The sequence below is a fragment of the Corythoichthys intestinalis genome, chromosome 19 (assembly GCF_030265065.1).
Source record: "Corythoichthys intestinalis isolate RoL2023-P3 chromosome 19, ASM3026506v1, whole genome shotgun sequence".
In the NCBI taxonomy this organism is placed as follows: Eukaryota; Metazoa; Chordata; class Actinopteri; order Syngnathiformes; family Syngnathidae; genus Corythoichthys; species Corythoichthys intestinalis.
The window spans coordinates 6073480-6094064 of NC_080413.1; the positions used below are offsets into that span (position 1 = coordinate 6073480).

The 20585-nt window shown below is 37.8% G+C and overlaps 1 protein-coding gene across 5 annotated transcripts in view; it reads left to right on the forward strand.

Annotated features, from left to right (window-relative positions):
• LOC130907772 (triadin-like) overlaps nucleotides 1-20585 on the forward strand; it is a 40075-nt gene that overhangs the window by 17206 nt on the left and 2284 nt on the right. For 2 of the 5 annotated variants that reach the window (XM_057823208.1, XM_057823212.1), the window contains 17 exons: nucleotides 1392-1433; nucleotides 1587-1655; nucleotides 1730-1765; nucleotides 1829-1888; nucleotides 4430-4483; nucleotides 4553-4600; nucleotides 4670-4975; nucleotides 7829-7912; nucleotides 7984-8028; nucleotides 8115-8162; nucleotides 11307-11351; nucleotides 11434-11484; nucleotides 11555-11605; nucleotides 11682-11831; nucleotides 12412-12462; nucleotides 12529-12558; nucleotides 16844-16882. In XM_057823208.1, the coding sequence (XP_057679191.1) occupies nucleotides 1392-1433; nucleotides 1587-1655; nucleotides 1730-1765; nucleotides 1829-1888; nucleotides 4430-4483; nucleotides 4553-4600; nucleotides 4670-4975; nucleotides 7829-7912; nucleotides 7984-8028; nucleotides 8115-8162; nucleotides 11307-11351; nucleotides 11434-11484; nucleotides 11555-11605; nucleotides 11682-11831; nucleotides 12412-12462; nucleotides 12529-12558; nucleotides 16844-16882 (1209 nt within the window). Of the gene's footprint in view, nucleotides 1-1391; nucleotides 1434-1586; nucleotides 1656-1729; nucleotides 1766-1828; nucleotides 1889-4429; nucleotides 4484-4552; nucleotides 4601-4669; nucleotides 4976-7828; nucleotides 7913-7983; nucleotides 8029-8114; nucleotides 8163-11306; nucleotides 11352-11433; nucleotides 11485-11554; nucleotides 11606-11681; nucleotides 11832-12411; nucleotides 12463-12528; nucleotides 12559-12757; nucleotides 12791-16843; nucleotides 16883-20585 lie in introns of all 5 variants that reach the window. The other 3 variants (XM_057823211.1, XM_057823209.1, XM_057823210.1) reach the window with 3 other exon arrangements.

Sequence of the window (20585 nt, forward strand, 5' to 3'; positions counted from 1 at the left end):
ATAAGCAAATTTTTTAGACATGTTGTTTTTTATTTATTCAGTCAAATAAAATAAATTTAAATTGGAAAAAATATATAGTAAATATATATTTCTTTAAAAAGCTGATTTTTTTTCACCTCGACGTGCAAGCAAAAGTTTGAGATACAAGTGTCTGAAAATGTGCCCCGAACCACAAGTTGAATAATAGTGACCAAAACTGAATGTTCCAGAAAAAAAATAACCAGTGCCTTGAGATATGAGCGACTCGAAGATATGCAGATGTTTGTTTTTAAATAGATCAAATCAATAATAACCAAAATTATAATAGCTGTTTTTTTCCTAGATACAATTTTTTTTTTTAAATTTTTGATTTGACTTGGTTTTGACTTGCAAGCAAAAATTTGAGATACAAGTGTCCGAGATTACCCCAGCGCCTTGAGATTTGAGAGACTCAAGATTTTTTTTTTAACGATACACAGATCATAAAATCATAAAATCACGAAGTTTTTTTTCTCGATACAAAAAAATTAAAAATTGACTTGACTTGGCTTTGACTTGCATTTTCTTTTCGCCTTGACTTGTAAGCAAAAATTTGAGATACAAGTGTCTAAAAATGTGCCCCGAACCACAAGTTGAGTAATAGTGACCATTAAAACGGCATGTTTTAGAATAAATACAGCAGCACCTTGAGATATGAGTGACCCAAGTGTTTACATTTTTTTATCTACTTTTTAAAAAAAGAAAATTAATTACAAAAACCTATTTTTTTCTTAATATGCGAATTTGATTTCTTTAATAAAATAATATGAAATAATTTAAAAAATACATAGTAAACATGTTTTTTTTTAAAAAGTGGATATTATTTTTGCTTTAACTTGCAAGCAAATTTTGAGATATGACTGTTCCAAAATGTGCCCGAACCACAAGTTGAATAATAGTGACCAAAACTGAATGTTCCAGAAAAAAATAACCAGCGCCTTGAGATATGAGCGACTCGAGATTTTTTTTTAAGATATGCAGAAGTTTTTTTTTTAAATAGATCAAATCAATAATAACCAAAATCACAAAAGCTGTTTTTTTTCTAGATACAATTTTTTTTTTTTTTAAATTATTGATTTGACTTGGCTTTGACTTGCAAGCAAAAAGTGTCTGAGATTACCCCAGCGCCTTGAGATATGTGTGACTCAAGATTTTTATGTAAAGATACGCAGATGTTTTTTAATAAATAAAATCAATAATAACCAAAATCACGAAAAGTTTTTTTTCTCGATACAAAAAAAAATTTAAAAATTGACTTAACTTGGCTTTGACTTGCAAGCAAAAATTTGAGATACAAGGGTCCGAAAATGTGTCCCAACCTGCAAGTTAAAAAATAGTAACCATGTTTTCATGCTTTTATTTTTCATGTGAAGAATCGAAAGCGGTGAAGACTACAGAAAAACCTAAAAGATCAGGTAGTCATTTTCATCCAATTACATGTTTTTTCGTCTGCCATTTACCGCAATGGACGTCCAATTTATTTTGACTGGGAGGAATGGCTGGCTTTCGCAGTCAGTGAGTGAACTTAAGCTTTTAATGTGATGTCACTTCCTGTGCGCTCTTCCCAGTTCTTCCCCGAGTCGCCAGTCTGGAGCCAAAACCGAGACGCATCAGGAGAATCCCGACTCTTCTGAAAAGTACGTATGATGCGTAGACAATTGCTTTATCTGGTCGGTTCCGGTCTGATTCTCAATTGTTTTCTTTGTCAAAGCCAAAAAAGAAGAAAAAAGCAAAAAGACCAAAACAGGTACGCCAATCTTGAATCAGGTTAAAAAAGATCCCATTTAATTTGTTTTTGTTTGTTCTTCAGAACAACCGGCTGAAAAGGAGACTCCCAAACCAGAACAAGTCCCAGAACCAGTGCAAGATGGTAATTCTACACATTCACACTGAAGAAAACAGTACTTGAACACCCTGCTATTTTGCAACTTCTCCCCCTTAGAAATCACGGAGGAGTCTGAAATTTTCACCGTAGGTGCAGGTCCACTGTGTAATCTAAAAAGAAAAATCCAGAAATCACAATGTATGATTTTTAAACAATTTATTTGTGTGATACAGCTGGAAATAAGTATTTGAACACCTCTCTATCAGCTAGAAATTCTCACCCTGAAAGACCTGTTTGACCGCCTATTAAAAGTCCACCTCAGATGCACTTGTTTGAGGTCGATGGCAGCATAAAGACACCTGTCCACCCCAAAAAATCAGTAAGACTCAAACTTGTAACATGGTAAAGACCAAAGAGCTGCCCAAAGACACCAGAGACAAAATTGTTCACCTCCACAAGGCTGGAAAGGGCTATGGAGCAATTGCAAAGCAGCTTGGTGAAAAAAAGGTCCACTGTTGGAGCAATCACTAGAAAATGGAAGAAGCTAAACTTGACGGTCAATCTCCATCGGAGTGGAGCCCCATGTAAGATATCACCTCTTGGGGTCTCAATGATCCTAAGAATGGTGAGGAATCAGCCCAGAACTACACGACAGGAGTTGGTCCGTTTCCAAGCTTCTGTTGGTAATACACGTCAGGGTTTGAAATCATGCATGGCATGGAAGGTTCCCCTGCTTAAACTAGCACATGTCGAGGCCCGTTTGAAGTCTGCCTATGACCATTTGGATGACGCAAAGGAGTCATGGGAGCAAGTTTTTTGGCCAGATGAGAGCAAATTAGTACTTTTTGGTCATAATTCCACTAACCGTGTTTGGAGAAGGAAGAACATTGAGTACTATCCCAAGAACACCATCCCTACTGTGAAGCATGGGGTTGGTCGCATCATGCTTTGGGGTGTTTTTCTGTGCATGGGACAGGACGAATGCACGGTATTGAGGAGAGGATGGTTGGGGCCCTCTATTGTGAGATTTTGGACAACAATTTCCTTCCTTCAGTCAGTGCATTGAAGATGGGTCGTGCCTGGGTCTTCCAACATGACAATGACCCGAAGCACATAGCCAGGAAAACCAAGGAGTGCCTCCTTAAGAAGCATAACAAGGTTCTAGCATGGCCTAGCCAGTCTCCAGACCTAAACCAAATAGAAATCCTTTGGGGGGAGATCAAACTCCTTGTTTCTCAGCGACAGGCCAGAAATCTGACTAATGGGTTAGCCAAGATCGCTCCTGAAGTGTGTGCAAACCTGGTGAAAAACTACAGGAAACGTTTGACCACTGTAATTGCAAACAAAGGCTACTGTACCAAATATTAACATTCATTTTCTCAGGTGTACAAATACTTATTTGCAGCTGTATCACACAAAGAAATAGTTTAAAAAATCATACATTGTGATTTCTGGATATTTCTTTTTAGCTATATCTTTCACAGACGTGCACCAACGATGAAAAATTTAAACTCCTCCATGATTTCTAAGTGGGACAACTTGTAAAATAGCAGGGTGTTCAAATACTTATTTTTTTATCACTGTAAATGCCTGCCAACTATTTTGACAGTCGATTCATTACCGATCAGTTCACTAATCGGCTAATTAGCTAGAACAACTAATGGTGGGTCAGTTGATACAAATCCCTTTTCTATCCAAAGAAGGGTCATCTGACCCTTATTAGCATATCTTTTGTGAGCATTGAGGTCCTCATTAGTCATTCCCATTCACACTCGCAAAACCACAGGGTTGGATATCATCTTGAGTGTTTGCAGGGCAGGGGTGCCTTGGTTTTGTCAGACAGTGGACCGCTCAGGCAGGCAATCGGGCGGACAACCTTTTTACATCTTCAAAATGCTGCAGTTTCCCTACAGTACAAGCCTAGTACGAGGCTAGGTGTTGGAGGTTGTTGCCGAAGCAATTTTTCCTTCTATGCCTTCTTTGCGCCCACATGAGAGTGAGCCAATTACTTTGCAAGACCCACCAAGAAGTCCAACCGTCTGTCTGGCCTTCTGGTGCATGCTTGATACAACACATATGCATTCAGTGCTGCCATGTCAATCATATTGTAGAACACGGTGAATGGCCATCTCTGTGTGTTTGACAAAGCTAAGGGAGCCCTAGATTTGCAAATATTCAAGATGCTAATTGCAGCTATCCAGAGTGAAAGCCCCCCTTCACACCTAGGCAGCGACTCCACAGGAGTGTGTAGGGGGTTGTCTGCTCGATTGCTTGTTTGAGAGTCAGTTTGGTATTGGGGGTCATTTAACGCATTTCTGGTCTTTCTTCATAGCTAAAAAAAACCCCGGGACTTCCACTTCGATCCCACTAAGACTACAGAAATGATGGAATATTTACAGTTTAAATGCTCATAGAAAAGGATTTTTTTGGGACTTTTTGGAGTAAAAATAACTTGAAACGATAAATTGATTTTCAAAATAGTTGTCCATCAGTTTGATAACAAGTTGTTTGTTGATTAGTCGAGGTAGCCCTATGTTCTACAGTATATACTGTACAAGTACTAAGTGTGGTTGTATTGGTTTCTAGTGGGTCCTTGCAGACCAGCACCGGTCTACTGTCCGTCCCCTCCCGGCTGGTACGGTGAGTGTCACTCAACCAGTCAGAATTGGGATTTCTCTTCCCTTCACCTCCAAATATTTTCTCCGGCAGTTCATCAGATCGTGACGGACACCCCGTACCCTCCTCCGTCCGCCTCGGGTAACTCGCCTGCCTCGAACGTTACATATTCTGAACCCACTCGAGCTCTTTTTTTTCATCACATTCAAGGTTCCGCTGCTCCGGTTCTGACTGCTCATCCGATCCACCCGCCGCCGCTTTACCAAGCGCACCCGATGATGGCGCCGCTGTACCCTCACTACCCGCATTATGCTCCGCCCATGCAGCACATTGGGCCGCCACCACCGGAGCCAGTCGAACCAATGCAACCATTTGAAAAAGCACAGCCGGTTCAACCAGTTGAACCGGTTCAACCTGTCCAACCAGCACCCCAAGCAGAACCGGTCCAGGTGGTGGAGCCCGTCCAATCAGAAGCTGTAGAACAAGCTCCTCCCATTCAGCCTGAGGTCCAGAAAGGTACCCCCCCAAAAAATCCAAAATCCATACATTTAATTGAATCAGTGTGTGTGTAGATTAAATTAAGTCATTGATAGCAATAGACGTCCAATTTAGATTGGGAGGGGCTGGGACATCTTTTGCTGCTGTAGGAAAAGAGTCGATTTTTCCTTGTTACAGGTTGTTTTATTGTTATAACGAACAGGAGATGATGACACAGAATTCAGGAACAAAAAACCACCTTTCCACCTTTCACGTCTTGTCCTTGTCATCTGGCCGGGTTTTATCAATTCATGAAAATGTCCGTTTTTTATGATTTTTCACGGGACCAATTTGAAGAGAATATCTCCGGCCACTGGGGGGCAGCGCTTGCCTGCGTTGTCATGGCTCCTACTAGTAGTGGCTGGAGAAGGAGTACAGTATACCCCTTGTATTGTGGGGCATTACCGCCATCTACTGTGTTGACGGTTTGGCAAGAGAAGAGGCAGTTACAGACTACAATAAGGAGTAGTTTTAAGAGACGTGTATAGTGCTCTGTACACCTTTCTGTAAGTTTATCTTCTGTTAATGTCGCTCATGTTTATTCTGTTATATATTATACAATATATGGGTACAAAGAGATGCAGTATGTTGTATTAGTCTTGTATTAATTGTTCTGCGTTCGTGTATTTGGTTTAATGTTGGTATTATATTAGGGTGACCATATTTTGATTTCCAAAAAAGAGGACACTCAGCCCGGCCTCAAGGTACTTGAATTTTACTCAGAAGTTCACTCAAAGATGCCTATATCACTTTAATATATTTAAAGTGTGCCCCCTCACTCTGGATGGAAAAATGCATTCTGAAAAAATAAATAAATAATGACTAATATATAGAGATAGATAGATAGATAGATAGATAGATAGATAGATAGATAGATAGATAGATAGATAGATAGATAGATAGATAGATAGATAGATAGATAGATAGATAGATAGATAGATAGATAGATAGATAGATAGATAGATAGATAGATAGATAGATAGATAGATAGATAGATAGATATAATGCAGACCCATGGAAATGTAGTCCAGTCAATACATATACACACAGTAGGCTATGTGCAAACTAAACATTTTTATAAATTACTATAGCGACAATTGTCCTTGACAAATTGTTATTCCCATTCAATTGATATTCTCATTCAATGTTCTAGATTGCACACAAACAATAACCGAAAAAAAAAAAACTGACAAACTAGTCAACCAGCATGTTTCCAAACGTAGCAGTTCAAAACTACGTTTCCCATAATGCCTAGCGTGGTTTAGCTTACTGATAGTTAGCTGAGGTAAAAATCAAACTTTGCTACAAAAGTTTACAATCACCGGCAACGCAACGATGCGACACCAAACGGGATTTTACAGACAAAGCTCCCAGTTGCCATTATATACGTATTTATCGTAAAAAAAACTTAACAACTGGGCAGGCGTTGTGGCCAAATCGCCAACCCAGTAGATGGCGGTAATGCCTCATGATAGGGGTAAGCTGCCAACAAAAACAAGAAGAACTACTCCTTCCCTCCCTTCTAGTAGGAGCCATGTCAACTGCTGCCACCCAGCGGCCGGAGGGATTCTCTTCAAATTGGTCCCGTGAAAAATCATGAAAACCGGACATTTTTATGGATTTATAAAACCCGCCCGGACGACGAGGATACTACGTGAAAGTAGGACTTGTCCGGGCAAAAGAGGACGTTTGGTCACCCTATATTATATTTTAAGTAGGAGCGCCTGCCCAGTTGTTAAGAGTTTTTTAGGATGAATACGTATATACGTATATAATGGCAACTGTTGGCTTCTGTCGGAGCTTTGTACTGGCGTGATCTGTAAAATCCCTTTTGATGTCAAATTGTTGCGCTACCGATGATTGTAAACACAGATAGCAAAGTTTGAGTTTGCCTCGTCTCCCGGTACTCGCTAATAGGGTAGCTATCAGTGAGCTAAGCCGCGCTAGGCATTATGGGAAATGTAGTTTTGAACTGCTGCGTTTGGAAACATGCTGGTTGAATTGTTTGTCTGTTTATTTTGGTTATTGTTTGCGTGTAATCTAGAACATTGAATGAGAATAAAAATAGAGTGGGAATAACAATTTCTCAACAACAATTGTCGTGATAGTAAGTTCCATATACTATATAATATATACTATATGGCTTTTTTTTTTAAATAAAACTGAATTTTTCTGTCCAGACTGAGGAGGCACACTTTAAATATATTAAAGTGATATAGGCATCTTTGAGTGAACTTCGAGTAAAATTCAAGTATCTCGAGGCCGGGCCGAGTGTCCTCTTTTTGAGAAATCAAAATATGGTCACCCTAAATTAGCTATTATGCTAATCAGTGCCTTTAGTGTCCGTTTGTATTGTGTTTTGGAGAAGCATATAAGCATATTATTGTTAGATAGTTAAGTTGTCTAATTTCTCTTTATAAAGAAACTACACACATCAACCCATTTGTATAACGGATTTTTAATTTCGCATACCCTAACAAGAATGGGTAGTTGTACCCATGATAGTAATGAATTCAAAAGTACTATTTAGCAGACATTTACCAATGAAGTATTGATCTATGTTAACTCAAAGTGTGACTAATATGACTGATTTAACTCTGAGTTAACTTACCCAGCCTTCTAAATATTTTTATTAAAAAAATAAAAATAAAAAAAAGTGGCTTTAGGAGGATTTGGGCAAATTCCACGTCACCCATTTCTCTAAATGATTCATCCAACATCAAAATAGTTGTCAATGAACTAATTAATGATGAGTCGAGTAATCGTAGCAGCCTTAGATCTTGTAAGCTTGACTTACTCGGCTATGCTTTTTGGTTGTTTTTCTCTTGAAAGAAGAAGAAATGGAACCAGAAGTCAAAGCAAAAGCTGAATCAGAGAGTGTCAAAGAAGATGAGACGAAGTCATCAGTAAAGAAAGGTGTCAAACGTTTCCTTCTTTGAAGAAAATATTTCACATTTCCAATGTATTTAACCATGTTTTTCATCCAGAAGACATGAAGAAAAAAACAACAAAGACAGTTGAGGAGCGGAAAGGTACTTTTACTCGGATCGATAATTCCTCCTGAGGGTACATACACTGTAGCTAATGTATATGTTGACTTTTTATCGTCTTTTTCCAGTTGATGTACTTACAAAACGCAAAATGAAAGCTACAGCTACAAAGACAGGTAGATATGTTTATAGTCTTTGTTATCTCTTCTAAGTTAGGGTTCAAAATTGGGGTTGAAAACCATGTTTAGGGTTTCAAATTAGAGTTTAAAACTAGGTAAAAGGTTTGAATTTAGACAGGTTAGGTTTCAAGTTTTATCCCTAGAAGGGATAGAAGGGCACTGGCACAGATATCACAAATACATTTTAAACTCACACTCAACATTTTTTCATATTTTTGTCTTTTTTTTTTTTTTTAAAGGGGGGGTAGGAGATGGGGGCAGGAGGGACTATCAATTTAAAATCTAGATCTAGATTTAAATCTGGAAGAAGAAACAGGAGGAAAAAACTCTTTAAAGCAACACTAGGCAACTTTTCAAACTTCATAAAATATTTTCATAACATTTGTGATATGTTGACTAACAACTAGTTGTATCACCGACATTACCGCATTTTTCGGACTATAAGTTGCACCTGAATATAAGTCGCACCAGCCCAAAAATGCGCAATTAAGAGGAAAAAACTATATATAAGTCGCACCTGAGTACAAGTCGCATTTTTGGGGGAAATTTACTTGATAAAATCCAACACATAGAACGGATATATCATCTTAAAAGGCAATTTCAAATAAAAATACAATAGAGAACAACATGCTGAATAAGTGTACAGTATGATAATGTTGCATGATGCATGAACAACGAAATGCGAACGTGGCAGGTATGTTAACGTAACATATCTATTAAGAGGTATTCAGATAACTATAGCATAAAGAACATGCCAACAAGTTTACCAAACCATCAGTCTCACTCTAAAACAACAAAATAACATGTGAAATGATATAATAATGTGTTAAAAATGTCACGCATAAGTCACTTCAGAGTATAAGTCCCACCCCCAGCCAAACTATGACAAAAACTGCGACTTATAGTCCGAAAAATACGGTAATTAACTATGAGGAGGGTGGCAGGAACCCTGCCATACAAAAAAAAAAAAAACCCTACAGATGTGCTAACTGCTTTATGGCATACGTCACTTCCCCCTTTCCCCATTCGTTATAAAGACGGAAGTCTATGCGAACGCTTTTGTGCGAATTCTGCAAAGATGGCAGAGCAACAAAAGAGAAAAAGTTTTGTCCAAGGAGACAAAAACAGACAATCAAAGCTTCCATGATACGAGGATAATCAAGACTAAACATTGGCTCGGTTTTCACTCGCTGATGAGCCAACCCACCCTCAACAATGGCAACAATGAAAAAGGCTTTACCTGCTTTTTTAAGAAAGATAATATGTTTGAAAATGACAGATTTTATTATAGACATATATATATATATATATATATATATATATATATATATATATATATATATATATATATATTAGGGCTGTCAAATTTATCGTGTTAACGGGCGGTAATTAATTTTTTAAATTAATCACGTTAAAATATTAAAGGCAATTAACGCATGCTCAGAACGACCCACTCACGCATTGCCGCACACAGACTACAATGCTCCGTGTAACTTATATACAGAGCTAAGAGGCAGTGTTAAGTGAGTGGAGCAGATACTAGCATTCTTGGGGGCCGTGCCTTTAATTGGCTAAAGCTTTGACATCTCTCCCACAACAACTATAATATTGTGGGGCGCGACGTGGGGAGGAATGACAGGAGCTGATCTTTTTCTTAACACCCTGTGTAGTATTCAACGCAGAGAAGATATTCAATTTGCAGCCACCACACACAGTCATGGTTGCGCTACTTCCCATCATGCATTTGGGCAGAACAGTTAAGTCACTACAGTATCATTTACTGAAAGCTCAACAAAGACACTAGATGGCAATATTTAGTCACAATATACAAACTCACATTTATCATTTAAGAATTACAAGTCTTTCTATCCGTGGATCCCTTTCACAGAAAGAATGTTAATAATGTTAATGCCATGTTGTGGATTTATTGTTATAATAAACAAGTACAGTACTTATGTTTAGTATGTTGAATGTATATATCCGTCTTGTCTTATCTTTCCATTCCAACAATAATTTACAGAAAAATATCGCATATTTTAGAGATGGTTTGAATTGCGATTGATTATGATTAATTAATTTTTAAGCTGTGATTAACTTGATTAAAATTTTTAATCGTTTGACAGCCCTAATACTGTATATATGTGGTATAAAAGCAAAAGTTTCTGATCTTTAGCATCGTCATATGCAACTGTTTAACCACAACTGTTTTCATTACCTCATTACTATTCATCCTTCACACAGCCGCTGGAAACAGAAATGTTGTTTAATCCATCTGCAGTTGACCGGGAGATCATTTTACGACACTCTGCGGGTGAGCGTTGGTCCTCATGGGAATAACAGTCCTCCTACAGGCTAAACACTACCGCTTATGTCCACCTATGTCGCTAAAATCGACCAAAATTGAAAAGTTACCGTGTGTTGCTTTAATCAAATATCTTGGTCCTATAAAAAACTAAAAATGAAAACAAAACTTGATTAAAAAAAAAAAAAAACTTGAAAAAAAGTTTTTAGAAAAAATATTGGCAACTGCGGCACCACGGGAATGTTCAAATTGGAGTAACGCCCAGGTCAGGGTTTCTACCAGGGTTAGGGTTCCTATAAGTACGTTTTAAAACCTGGGTTAGGGTTTCAATTTAAACTGGGGTTAGTGTTTGAGATTAGGCTTTAAAAGGATTTCAGTTTCGACTGGGGTTTCAAATTAGGGTTTAAAACTATGGTTAGGGTTTCGTACTAGAGTTAGGGTTCCACAGTAGGGTTTGAAAAGCAAGTCAGGGTTCATACCTAGGGTTAGGGTTTCGCATAAGTGATTTCAAGGTAGGGTTTAAAAACCAGCTCAGGGTTTCTAGCTGGGTTAGGGCTGACCTGTGGGGTTCAAAACCCGGGTTAGAGTTTCAAGTAGGGTTTAAAACCTGGGTTAGTGTACCAAAGTAGGGCTTAAAACCCAGGTCAGGGTTTCTAACCAGGGTTAGCGTTTCAAACCAGGGTTGGGGTTTCAAACCCGTTAGTTTCAATCTAGGGTTTAAAACTGGTTCATGCTGATCAGGCATCGCATACAGTTTATGGAAAAAATACTTTTTATGTCATTGTCTACCATTATTTTTCAAATGGTAATGCTTATCACATTTTTTCCCTTGCATTCAGCTGTAAAATCACGAAGCAAAAGTGCAGCTGCTCCCCCGAAAAGAGGTAATAGTCCTCAAAGGTGCCGGTTGCCATAGCGACGATGTGATTTTTTTTCTCTTTTAATCCATCAAAATGTTTCCTTTAGAACCAGCAGTCGCAAGACGGACAAGAAGCTCAACTACTTCATCAAAGACAGGTCGCCGACTGGCTGCGCGTTATGCCATTTGACGTTGTCACTGCAACATTTTTGTTGTTGTCACTCTTAGATGCCCTCAAGAGTAAAAGTAGGACATCCTCTAAGGCGAAAAGAGATCAAGGTATCAGACAATTTTTGATTTTTTTTCACAGTTTTGAAGCCTCATTTGATGTGTTGATAAGTCAAATTTTGCTTAGTAGCGGCAAGTTCCAAATCGACAGAAGCGCATTTGCAGCCCACCAAGCTGCGAAGCGGATTGTCGGACATTTTGAAGAAGACAAATGTGACGGACAAACTTGACCGATCTTCGGTTAAGACCAGAGCAACGTTGCTAACAAGCAAGAAAGGTGTGTTTAATACGTTTTCATTTTCAGAGTTTATCACTCGTGGGCGTCCAATCCATTTGAACCATTTGAACCACTTGAACCACATTGAACCATTTGAACGAACTTAGGGCAATGTTGCTAGCAAGCAAGGAATGTATGTTTAATACGTTTTCATTTTTCTGAGTTTATCACTAATGGATGTTCAGTCCATTTGAACCACTTGAACAACTTTGAACCATTTGAACGAACTTAGAGCAATGTTGCTAGCAAGCAAGAAAGGTATGTTTGATGCGTTTTCATTTTCAGAGTTTATCACTAGTGGGGATTAAAATCCATTTGAACCATTTGAACCACTTGAACAACATTGAACCATTTGAAAGGACTTAGAGCAATGTTACTAGCAAGCAAGAAAGGGACATTTAATATGTTTGATATTCAGAGTTGATCACGAGTGGACGTCAAATTCATTTGAACCACTTTGAACTATTTCAACGTTCACTCGCTGCCAGCTTCCTAGCTCAAATGGATTGGACGTCTGTTGCCGTTAATGGCAGCGAATGAGTTTTAACTCGTTAAATTACACTTCATTTTTTCCTAACAGGCAAAGCCAATCAAGCGGAAGAACAAGAAAGGTCCTTAAAGGACACTAAAGGTTTGTCAATTTCGTAAATTCCGACATTTGCGAGCCGACATTATTCTCATTTTTGTTACTCTTCAGACGAAAAGGACAAAGAACCGCCACAAACCGGTACGTATGAAAACCTTTAACACTTTCGTTACTCATGGAAAAAACCACAAATACACAGGTTAAACAAATATCTCCTCATTAATAATTAGCGCAACTGTTGCTAACAAGATGACAACATGTCACGCTTTTTCCCGCTAACGCCCTCCAGTGGTCAAAAGGTTCATGTTCATGTTTTTGTTTTTTTAATGCTTGTCATCAGAGGGAGGAAAAAGAACTTCCTATAGAGCTTGAGGTATTTGTTTTATGTCTAATTTTCTTTTTTTCCCCTTTCATCAGCACAATATGAAGATGAGCTGTAACAATAGCAAAACATAACACTCCCAAATGTTCGCTCTCACAGTGACTTCATTACGGCAAAGTACCGATTAGGGCCGCACAAAGAAAGGAAAAAATAAACCTACGAGAATAATGTCGTAATATTAATAGATTTAAGTCATTCGTCATAATATTAAGAGATTAAAGTCGTAATATTACGTGAAAAAAAAAGAGCTTGACGAGGCGCTCAACATCGTTCATTCATATTTTTAATATAGGCGGCGCTGTCTCGGATTATATGTAAAATATGTTACGTTAAATCGCAATATTTTGATTTAGTACTACGAAAATTATGTAAACCCGTAACTTAAATTTCGTAATATTACGATTTAAATTTTGTAAAGTTACGTAAAAGTGCTGTGCTGCATGAATGCTTAGTACTACATAGTCCTAGGAAAAGTATGTAAAGTAATATAACAGCGTTAATCTCTTTTTAATGGAGGCGGCACAGTGCTACATCTCATGAATTACGTGAAATTAAGTTACGTTCAATCGTATTATTTTGATTTAGACTTTCTGCATGGATATACAGTAGTAGTAAAAGTATGTAAAGTAATATTACGTAAATATATTACGTTAAATCGTAATATTTTGATTTAGCCTTTCTTCATCAATACATAGTACTACGAAAAGTATGTAAAGAACTATTACAGCGTTAATCTCGTTAAATTTCAAAATTTTTAACCCATAATTTATATTTTGTAATATTACGATTTAAATTTCGTAAAGTTACGTAAAAGTGCCGTGCTTCATCAATGCTTAGTACTACATAGTACTACAAAAAGTTATTTAAAGTAATATTACAGCTTTAATCTCATTTTAATTGAGGCGGCACAGTGCTACGTCTCATGAATTATGTAAAATTAATTTACATTAAATCGTACTATTTTGATTTAGCCTTTCTGCATCAATACATAGTACTAGAAAAAGTACAGTGCCTTGCAAAAGTATTCGGCCCCCTTGAACCTTGCAACCTTTCGCCACATTTCAGGCTTCAAACATAAAGATATAAAATTTTAATTTTTTGTCAAGAATCAACAACAAGTGGGACACAATCGTGAAGTGGAACAACATTTATTGGATAATTTAAACTTTTTTAACAAATAAAAAACTGAAAAGTGGGGCGTGCAATATTATTCGGCCCCCTTGCGTTAATACTTTGTAGCGTCACCTTTTGCTCCAATTACAGCTGCAAGTCGCTTGGGGTATGTTTCTATCAGTTTTGCACATCGAGAGACTGACATTCTTGCCCATTCTTCCTTGCAAAACAGCTCGAGCTCAGTGAGGTTGGATGGAGAGTGTTTGTGAACAGCAGTCTTCAGCTCTTTCCACAGATTCTCGATTGGATTCAGGTCTGGACTTTGACTTGGCCATTCTAACACCTGGATATGTTTATTTTTGAACCATTCCATTGTAGATTTGGCTTTATGTTTTGGATCATTGTCCTATTGGAAGATAAATCTCCGTCCCAGTCTCAGGTCTTGTGCAGATACCAACAGGTTTTCTTCCAGAATGTTCCTGTATTTGGCTGCATCCATCTTCCCGTCAATTTTAACCATCTTCCCTGTCCCTGCTGAAGAAAAGCAGGCCCAAATCATGATGCTGCCACCACCATGTTTGACAGTGGGGATGGTGTGTTCAGGGTGATGAGCTGTGTTGCTTTTACGCCAAACATATCGTTTTGCATTGTGGCCAAAAAGTTCAATTTTGGTTTCATCTGACCAGAGCACCTTCTTCCACATGTTTGGTGTGTCTCCCAGGTGGCTTGTGGCAAACTTTAAACGAGACTTTTTATGGATATCTTTGAGAAATGGCTTTCTTCTTGCCACTCTTCCATAAAGGCCAGATTTGTGCAGTGTACGACTGATTGTTGTCCTATGGACAGACTCTCCCACCTCAGCTGTAGATCTCTGCAGTTCATCCAGAGTGATCATGGGCCTCTTGGCTGCATCTCTGATCAGTTTTCTCCTTGTTTGAGAAGAAAGTTTGGAAGGACGGCCGGGTCTTGGTAGATTTGCAGTGGTCTGATGCTCCTTCCATTTCAATATAATGGCTTGCACAGTGCTCCTTGAGATGTTTAAAGCTTGGGAAATCTTTTTGTATCCAAATCCGGCTTTATACTTCTCCACAACAGTATCTCGGACCTGCCTGGTGTGTTCCTTGGTTTTCATAATGCTCTCTGCACTTTAAACAGAACCCTGAGACTATCACAGAGCAGGTGCATTTATACGGAGACTTGATTACACACAGGTGGATTCTATTTATCATCATCGGTCATTTAGGACAACATTGGATCATTCAGAGAACCTCACTGAACTTCTGGAGTGAGTTTGCTGCACTGAAAGTAAAGGGGCCGAATAATATTGCACGCCCCACTTTTCAGTTTTTTATTTGTTAAAAAAGTTTAAATTATCCAATAAATGTTGTTCCACTTCACGATTGTGTCCCACTTGTTGTTGATTCTTGACAAAAAAAATTAAATTTCATATCTTTATGTTTGAAGCCTGAAATGTGGCGAAAGGTTGCAAGATTCAAGAGGGCCGAATACTTTTGCAAGGCACTGTATGTAAAGTAATATTACGTAAATATGTTATGTTAAATGGTAATATTTTGATTTAGCCTGTCTGCATCAATACGTAGTACCACGAAAAGTATGTAAAGTAATATTACAGCGTTAATCTAATTTTAAATGAGGCGACACAGTGCTATGTCTCGTGAATTACGTGAAATTAAGTTACATTAAATCGTAAGATTTTGATTTAGCCTTTCTGCATCATTACATAGTACTGCAAAAAGAATGTAAGGTAATATTTCAGCCTTAATCTCGATATACTACGACCTAAAATTTAAATTTTGTAATATTACGACTTAAATCTCGTTAAATTACGTAAAGTGCCATGCTACATCTGTACATATTATGTAGAGTAAATTGCGTAAAAATATGTAATAATATGACTTTGATCTGGAAATATTACAACTTTTACTCCGAATTTAATCTCGTAATATGATGACATATGATTTATTTAAAGTCAAAATAACTTGAGAATAAAGTAATAATATTACAGAAAAAATATTCAAAATAAAGCTTCACAAGATGCTCAACATCGTTCATTTTACTGGAGGCGGCACATTACGTGAAATGTTACGTTAAATTGTAACATTTTGATTTTGTCTTTCTGCATCAATACTATGAAAAGTATGTAAAGTAATTTTGCAACGCTAATCTTGTTATATTACGTCCTATTATTTAAATTTTGTAATATTGCCATTTAAATCTTGTAAAATTACGTAAAGTGCCTTTCTGCATCAATACATAATAGTACGAAAAGTATCTAATGTTACAATAATAATCTTGTTAAATTACGACCAATTTAAATTTCGTAAAATTACAATTTAAATCTCGTGAAGTTCCGCAAAGGTGCCATGCTACATTAATACATATTATGTAAAGTACGCAAAATAATATTACAGCGTTAATTTTGTGATATTCCAACCTAAATCTCGTAAAGTTACGTAAAGTGCCATGCTACATTAATACATATTACGTAAAGTACGTAAATTTTTCAAATATAAATCATGACTTTAATCTGGCAATATTACAACTTCCTTCTCATTACATTGCAACATTATATTTGAGCTTAATCTGGTAATATTACGATTAATTACTTAAATCACGCAATATTACGTTTTAAATCTTGACATATTCTGACTATTCTCATGGACCTATGTTTTTATTTCTTTGTGTGGCCTTGTACTCTGTCGTACTTTACACTTTTTCCCCCAAATTTCTAAATCTAATGCCATTAGTTTTTTTCTGTTGTACACTAATTGTACTACTTTGCATTTGGACTTCAAAAGCCCATTTTCCTCGCATGCTGAAAGCACACCGTCCCCTCTTTCCTTAATTCCAACTTCTTGTTCTTTTCTAACAAAGTATCTCAGTCTATTTTATCATGTGTGCCTTTTGTAGAAACGACAGAAGATGAAAGTACAGAGAAGAAGAAATCAGGTCAGTACATGTTGAATATGTTTAATCAACACATATTCACGGTTTGGTATTTGAGAATTTAATTAATTTGCGGATATTTAGGTAACATCTACTCAGTTTTGTGCTGAAGAAAAACAGAAATTCATTGTTTTTGTTCATCTTTGGGGTATTTAGAAGTGAAGTAAGAGTTTTTTTTACTACAGTATCTGGAGAAAAACGCTAGTTTTCAGTTCTGGGGATTAAACCCTCTAGGGCTGCCGCAATCGATTATTTCAAGCAACACTAGGTAACCTTTCTTTCAAATTTATTTTTATTGGTTTTACTAAAAATACAGAACACCCCCTCCCCAAACTTAAAAAAAAAAAAAAAAAAATGTTACACTCTAAACAAGCCACACCTGACTGCAATCAACTGATTGCACTTGTAAAACACCAGATTGGAGAAAAAGTGTCATCTTGTTTGGTAGGAATGAAATCCTGCACCCACAGTGGGCCTTTGTGGAATAGGTTGGGGACCCCTGCTCTAAGTTATCCAACACAACCAACCATGAAGTCTAAGTCTAATCATAAATGTCTAGAGAGTCATAGGAAGTTCTTCCGTGCCATCACTTCCAATACATAATGGTTACAGAATAAAAATACAGTGCAATACATTCAAATGTCCCACTAAATAGGAGCAGCATGGAAAGTGACCGTACCGTTGCCGATCCCCCACGGCTAAATTAGCAATATAGCAGTGCATATGTCATTCCTGCACTTGTGTAGCGGTGTTGTCAAAGAATGAAAGAAACTGTTTAGCTTTTCAACCTTTATAAAATATTTTCATATCATTTGTGATAATATGTCAACTGACAACTTGTTGGATGACACCTTTTTTATATCTTGAGGGGGTCTGTATCGCTTTCACCGGCACTTATTAACTTTGAGGAGGGTGGCAGGAACCCTGCCACACAAAAAAACTACAAATGTGCTTATTGTGTGAGTGTCCAATTACTCACATAGAGGGGAGAGTGAGATCCACGACGACTCGGGTGAGGCTGGGACGGTCATCCGATGGCGTTCATTTGTCAAATTTCTTAATGTGATCGCGTGTATAATAAACTTTGATCAAATGACTGCTTTAATTTTTGTCACTTTCCTGTCCGCTAAAGCTGAACTGGTGACAAGTTTGTCTACTATATACGCTGTATTGCAATAGTGTGCACCGTCACTGTGATCGTGTAGAACTTAAAGTGAACCAAACATAAACTATCAAATACGAGCGTATAGGGCGAATCTAATACGATCGGATGGAATGCTAGATGAAATGCTGCGTATGGAAAGCTGGTGTTAGCGGTCAACAGAAAATTGGCACCCTGCCTCCTCTCTTCCTACCTCAATCAAACTTTCCCAGGTAGGCACAGGTGGTATTAATTAGGTGACAGAGTGACAGTGACACACCCACTCCAAGCAAACAAACTCATTGACCCTTTGCATACCAAACCAAGTAGTGCTCAAATTCCTGCCTCTAACAGTGCTGATTGGTTTGCGGCATACGTCACTTCCCCATTTCCTCCATTCATTATAAAGGCGAAAGTTGATGCGAACGCTTTTGCTCAAATTCTGCAAAGATGGCAGAGCAACAAGAGAGACAAAAAGTTTTGTCTGAGGAGGAAAAAAAGGGAGGCTACCAGGATAGACAAAAAACATTGGCACCTCTTTTACTCGCTGGCAAACCACAAATCTCTCCCCCATCCCCCCGCTGATAAGTTCTGGTAGTTGGGGAGGGGGGTTAGCCACACTGAGCCGCGCGGTTGCTAACCGTCAAATGCTATTGTTCATCCACAACTGAATTCATTACCTTATTACTATTCATCCTTCGCACAGCTGCTGGAAACAGAAATGTTGTTTAAACCATCTGTAGTAGACTGGGAGATTGATTTTTGATTAATTGATGATTTTACAACACTGTGCGGGTGTGCACTGTTCCTCAAGGGAAACACAGTGTTCCTTAAGGCAAAACACTACCGCTTTTGTCCACCGGCGTCGCTAAAATCGACCAAAACTGAAAAGTTACCAAGTTTGCTGTAAGTGATCGATTAAACTATCAATTAGTTAGTACAAATAATCGAATACTCAGATTAGGGGACCGTTTATATGGTGACTTTCCGAGAATACGAAAATTTCAAATTTGCATTTATATGGTTCGGTCTCCATTCGAACTATGTCGCAATTCCGCATGAAAACGATGTAGTATTCATGCCAGACCCTCGGGGTTAGTACAGATTTACAAGGCGACAGGCAATGATGCACTTTGACCCCAACAAGCTCTTCAGCCCGGAAGACAGAATACCCACCCACTCTTAGCAATGGCATTTTTCAAATTAAATATATTATAAAAACAGTAAATTCTGCTACTCAGTCATTGCGTCTTCGTGTCGCAGAGTCGCCATGTAAACTGCCCCTTGGAACATTTAATGGAGAATAATTTTTAGTGATGTAAAACAAAGGTTTGCTAAGATTCAATTTCAAAAGAGTATTACAGGTAGTCCCCGGTTTACGAACGGGTTCCGTTTCTGCCTTGGCGATGTAACCCGGATTTCCGCGTAAATCCGAATTAACCCTTTGAATTCCCCAAAACACCCTCTAAATAAAAAAAATAATATCCAAAAACATGTATCATACATCATTGTACTGTCCTCGCCTATGACGTTGGAGCTCAGTCCTAGCTAGACAGTGAGCTAAGCTAGGAAATGACGATGTCAGACGTCTGTGTGGTTTGCTGGCTTTATTCAGCTGCTCAGGATATCAACACTTGCAGAATAAACTAAAATAAAATGAAATTAAATCAGTCTCATCGTCAATAACAGCAATTCAAATTTGCTTTTATAACTCGCTGCTGATACAGCAATAAGAAACGATTAGCATGTATCGGTTAGCATACGCACATCATCAAAAACAATCACATAAACTAGTATTCCACCACAACTGAAAACGCACGATAAACAGTACAAAAGGGGTTATATACAGCCGTCACCTGTAGATGCTTCACAAGCAACAAATGTGCGCGCAGGCTGTCACCTCTGTCACTCGGCTGCTCTGTGTGTGCCTGTGTGGGGTGGACGCGTCTGTACATGCGCTTGCTTCCTGTGCCAAAATAAAAGTATGCATCATAAAACAAAAGTCAACATTAAAAAAAATAAAGAATACGACGACACTCAGGCGTTGTAAAGTCGAAGTCGCGTAAGTCAGGTCCATCATAACCCGGGAACTACCTGTAAATGCAAATACAAATTTAAATTCCTGAGAATTTTTTCAAACTGCAGAATTGCTCTTTCATTTCACAAGAGCAATAAATGTATTAAAAAATAAGTTAAAATACCTGAGCTTAGCTTCAAAAAGTTTTAAAAAATAATAATGAATGAGGACTGAAGTACAACAAAAGAACAATTGCCCAACTTGCATAACAAAAGTCCGCTAGCTTAAATGCTATAAAATGCTAACTTTGTTGTCTTAATATACTTTTAACAAATCATTCAAACACATATTCCCATAAAAAAAAAAAAAAACATGTTTTCTGTTGTTCTTAACAGGGAGCAGCTGGATCCAGTCATGTCAGAAGAGTTATGTCAAATTCACTGTTCCCACTAGAGGGCAGTGTATCCACCCAAATGAATTAAAGTAATGGAAACACTTTCAAAACAAACCAGTACGACGCCACTCTAATTAAACGAGTCCTCGAAGCA